Source organism: Mesitornis unicolor, unplaced genomic scaffold, assembly GCF_000695765.1.
Source record: "Mesitornis unicolor isolate BGI_N332 unplaced genomic scaffold, ASM69576v1 scaffold12727, whole genome shotgun sequence".
Taxonomy (NCBI): domain Eukaryota; kingdom Metazoa; phylum Chordata; class Aves; order Mesitornithiformes; family Mesitornithidae; genus Mesitornis; species Mesitornis unicolor.
In genome coordinates, this window is record NW_010195834.1 from 13,738 (window position 1) to 18,437 (window position 4,700).

A 4,700-nucleotide genomic window follows, 5' to 3' on the forward strand; every position below is an offset into this window, starting at 1 on the left:
TTGGTCGGGTTACTCTGTGTCCCCTAACATGGTTGACGCATGTGTGTGTGTAGCAGTCCAGTCTGTGATAAAGACCTGCATCTTTTTGTAGTGGCCTTTTGAAGGCTGGGCTCTTCATACACCTAATCTCAGCTCTGCCTGGCAGCCCTGCCACCCTTCCCTTTGCTGTCTCCTACTGTGGGTAGCGAGCTCTGAATTCTGGGGCTGCTGAGGGGACGGTGGGTGACAGTGGCACAGAGCAGGTCCTCAGCTGCTAGGAACTGACCAGGGCTTCAATAAAGTCACTGGAGTTGTGCCTGTATGCAGTGCATGCCTGGCTTATAGGGTCTGCTGTGTGTCCCTCATGGCACAGATACAAGGTGGCCCCTAGGGCAGAGAGTCTCTGTGCTGACCTGCAGCACAGGTAGCACCAGAGCTGGGGAAGTGCATGGCTGATTTCTTCTCAAATCAGCCCAAGCCCATGAAGTGGGGTCTGCAACGAGTGCAGGACATGCAGTGCTTGACCTGCTGTAAAGTCTGCCAGGACAGAATATCCCTCAGTTTCTTTCTGCTGGTATCCGAAGGTGGCAGTGAGCTTGCCCTGGCTCAGGGCATTGCTTTGTGGCCACGTGAGTTTCGTCACCAGTGTGTCCCATGTGCTCATATGGGTGACAGTCATACAGGGACACTTGGCATGGTCACTGCTTTTGGACATGGTAATTGAGCAAGCAATGCTTCTGTCTGATCCCTGGCCCTGGTTTCTTAAATGGACAGCATTCTCCATTCGGCAAACCAAAGGCTCCCTGAGGGGAAGATGTGCTCGCAGCACTGCAGCCTTTCCCAGAGGCGACCTGTCTCAGAGAGGCACTTCTCCCTTTCTGTGTGCAATTCCCTGCAGAGCCCAAGCAGGGATGCTCCTTGCCCTTCTTGGGGTGCAGGTGGAGGAGAGGGGCCATGGAAAACCAGAAATGTGAATGCCCTTATCCATCTGGCTGCTCTGGAGGGATTTTAAACCCAGTCTGGAAAGGACCATCAGCAGCAAGGGGGGTGATCGCAGTGACGGGCAGAACCAGGTGGGCACAGGCAGCTCTTGGCCGCGCTCTGGGGAAAGACAGCTATTCTGGGCCATGCAGGGGTGCAGAGCCCTGTGCTGAGCCCCTCCATGGGACGCCAGGTCCCACATGGGCGTGGGTGCGATGCCTCTGTCCTGCAGAGCCCCCAAGCCGGTTTCTAGCAGCTCACTATGGCAGACGTCTGACATTAGGTAGGAGGTGAGCCCAAGGCCTCACTTCTCTGGGAGCCCAGGGCACAAGAGAAGGCACAATCACAGAATCACAGCGTGGTTTGGGTTGAAGGGACCTCACAGCCCCCCCAGTCCAACCCCCATGGGCAGGGCCACCTCCACCAGCCCAGGCTGCTCCAAGCCCCGTCCAACCTGGCCTTGGGCACTGCCAGGGAGGGGGCACCCACAGCTTCTCTGGGCAACCTGGGCCAGAGCCTCACCACCGTTTCTTCCTAAAGTCTCATCTAAATCTCCCCTCTTCCAGTTTAAAGCCATTCCCCCCCATCCTATCACTACCTGCCCTTGTAAAAAGTCCCTCCCCAGCTTTCCTGTAGCCCCTTCAGGTCACCCTTTAAGGTCCCCCTGGAGCCTTCTCTTCTCCAGGCTGAACAACCCCAACTCTCTCAGCTGTCCCCATAGCAGAGCTGCTCCAGCCCCTCAGCATCTCCATGGCCTCCTCTGGACCCTCTCTAATAGCCCCATGGCCTTCTTTTGTTGGGGGCCCCAGACCTGGACACAGTGCTGATGGTGAGGTTTCACAAGAGTGGAGTGATGAGGGAGAAACACCTTCCTGAACCTGCTGGCCATGCTTCTTTTAAGCTTTCCCATGGTGACTGTGTGGTGCCTCCAGGACAAACCCAGCAAGCCTTCAGCTGGAGAGGATGAGGAGAAGGAGTGCTGCCTGTGGGAGGAAGGCTATAGGAGAATGGGAGGGTGAGGCGACAGGGAGGAGAATCAGAGATGTGCAGTGCCCTGGGCCAGGTACTTCTGAATGCTGGGTTGGGAAGTGGTGGCTTTGCTGGTATAGTTTGTAAGAACAGGTACCCATCCCTCAAGGGCATGGTCCTGGCAGTGTGTCATTGAAGGGATGCAGGGGATCATGCTGCAAGCCAGAGAGTGGCATGGGGGGGGGCAGCACGTGGCTCAGCACGCCACCCTTCCTGCTCAGGGTAGCCACAGGGCTGCATGGTGTGCATGGGAGATCACAGATGGGTTGGCTGCAGGGGCTGATCCAGAGACATGCGGAGGGTGGCCATGTGTGGTGATGATGCCAAGGGAGGTGACAGTCTGCTCTAACAGAGCATCCTCTCCTCCTTGCCTTTCTAATCCCCAGGAGAAGATCGAATACGCCTTCCTGATCTTCTTTGCCATTGAGGCGATGCTCAAGATAATTGCCTACGGGTTTCTGTTCCATACGGATGCCTATCTCCGAAACGGCTGGAATGTGCTCGACTTCTCCATCGTGTCACTAGGGTAATGCAAGGAAGGGAAGCTGCTGGTGCTCTTAGAATCAATCATAGAATCATAGAATGGTTTAGGTTGGAAGGGACCTTAAAGCTCCCCCAGTCCAAACCCCCGTGGGCAGGGACACCTCTACTGGCCCAGGCTGCTTCAAGCCCCATCCAACCTGGCCTTGAACACTTCCTGGGAGGGAGTAGCCACAGCTTCCTTGGGCAACCTGTTTCAGTATCTAACCACCCTCGCAGTAAAGAATTGCTTCCTAATATCCAGTCTAAATCTCCCCTCTTCCAGTTTAAAACCATTCCCCCTCATTCTGTTGCTACCTGCCCTTGTAAAAAGTCCCTCCCCAGCTTTCTTGTAGGACCCCTTCAGGTCCTGGGAGGTCACAATAAGGTCCCCCCAGAGCCTTCTCTTCTCCAGGCTGAACAGCCCCAACTCTCTCAGCTGTCCCCATAGCACTGGTGCTCCAGCCCTTTGATCATCTTCGTGGCCTCCTCTGGACCCACTCCAGCACTTCAATGTCCTTTTTGTGTTGGGGACTCCAGAGCTGGACGCAGTATCCAGGTGAGGTCTCACCAGAGCAGAGCAGAGGGGCAGCATCACCTCCTCCATCTGCTGCCCACACGGCTTGTGATGCAGCCCAGGATGGGGTTGGTTTCTGGGCTGCAGTTGCAGATTGGTGGCTCATGGTGAGTTTTCCATCACCCAACACGCCCAGGTCCTTCTCCTCAGCGCTGCTCTCATCCATACTCCGCCCAGCCTGGGTTTGTGCTTGGGATTGCCCCTACCCAGGTGCAGGACCTTGCACTTGGCCTTGATGACTCTCATGAGGTTGGCATGGGCTCACCTCTCCACTCTGTCCAGGTCCCTCTGGATGGGTCCCTTCCGGTGTGTCAACTGCACCACCCAGCTTGGTGTCACCCCAAACTTGCTGAGGGTGCACTCGATCCCACTGCCCATGTTGCTGACAAAGATGTTAAACAGCACTGGTCCCAGTACCGATCCTCGGGGAATGCTGCTTGTCACTGATCTCCATTGGACATTTAAACTGGCAGCTTCTGCCAGGCCTGGTCCATAGCCCATCAGCTACATTGATTTTTCTAGTGACTGCAGTGGATCTGGGGGCAACTCATAGACTCAGTTCATGGTCTTCTCCCATGGCACCCTTTTTCATGCCCTGACATCCCCTGGGATCCTCTCTAACTCTTCCTGTCTGACTCCTCAACACCTCTCAGGTCTCCTTGCCCTGGCAAATGGGAATGGCATGGGCTCCTCCGAGGTTTGGCACACAGGGAGGGGGACCCTGGGCACGTGGGGGTGGGAGGGCCATGCCCAACAACCACGAGTGCGCCTGGCCATTGGACTTAGCCAAGAGGTCAGGCTTCACATGGTTGGTAGAGTACTGTCCTGTCAGAGCTCTGAATCTTAGCGCAGATTTCATGGTTTCCATCCTCACATCCTTCTCTTTCTCCTTGTCCTTCCTTCTGCTTCTCACCCTTTCTTCCCTGCTCTGTGCCCCGGCTCTTTCAGGCTCATCACCATGACCCTGGAGCAGATCAATGCGAAGCAGACTGGGACTTCAGGGGGAAAAGGCGGCTTCGATGTGAAGGCCCTGCGAGCATTTCGGGTGCTGAGACCCCTGCGCTTGGTGTCCGGAGTGCCAAGTGGGTGCTGGGTGCCCTGCCAGCATGAAGGGCTGGTGGGTGGCCTGATCCCCTGTCCCTGGCCAGGGTGTCGGGCCATGGGGCAGGTTTCTTGTTGCTGCTGGGTCATGCCAAGCCACAGGATGGCTGTGGAGGAGCCACAGGTTCTTGCTCACCCCTACAGCTTGCAGTTGTCAACGCTGTGGATATGCAGGTTGGCACACATATAGCTCCCTCCGTGGCTCAGTGTCAGCACCTTTGAGTGGCCAGTGTGAAAGGGGCCAGGACGTCACTCGAGTTTCTCAGGGCAGAGATCTCTTTCTCCCATAACTCATGTGAATACAGCCAGGATGAGGGCAACAGATCAGATGGAGGGTTATAAAGCAGCCTCCGTCACTGCCTGGTGCCTGGCTCAGCTGGTGTTTTCTGCATGCTTGCATGGTGGGTAGAGATAGGATTTCTTACTTCAGAGGTTTCAGTCCCAACCCACCTGTGCCCCTCTTTCCTTGGCATGGGGCATTTCAGACCCTGCTTGTCAGAGGGGCTGGCAGGAA

General features: G+C 56.0%; 1 protein-coding gene across 1 annotated transcript in view; it reads left to right on the top strand.

Annotated features, from left to right (window-relative positions):
- Positions 1-4,700, top strand: part of CACNA1S (calcium channel, voltage-dependent, L type, alpha 1S subunit) — a gene marked incomplete at its 3' end in the record, with an annotated part of 43,977 nt that overhangs the window by 11,498 nt on the left and 27,779 nt on the right. The window contains exons 3-4 of the mRNA XM_010188259.1: positions 2,376-2,515; positions 4,034-4,167. Of these exons, the coding sequence (XP_010186561.1) occupies positions 2,376-2,515; positions 4,034-4,167 (274 nt within the window). The remainder of the gene's footprint in view (positions 1-2,375; positions 2,516-4,033; positions 4,168-4,700) is intronic.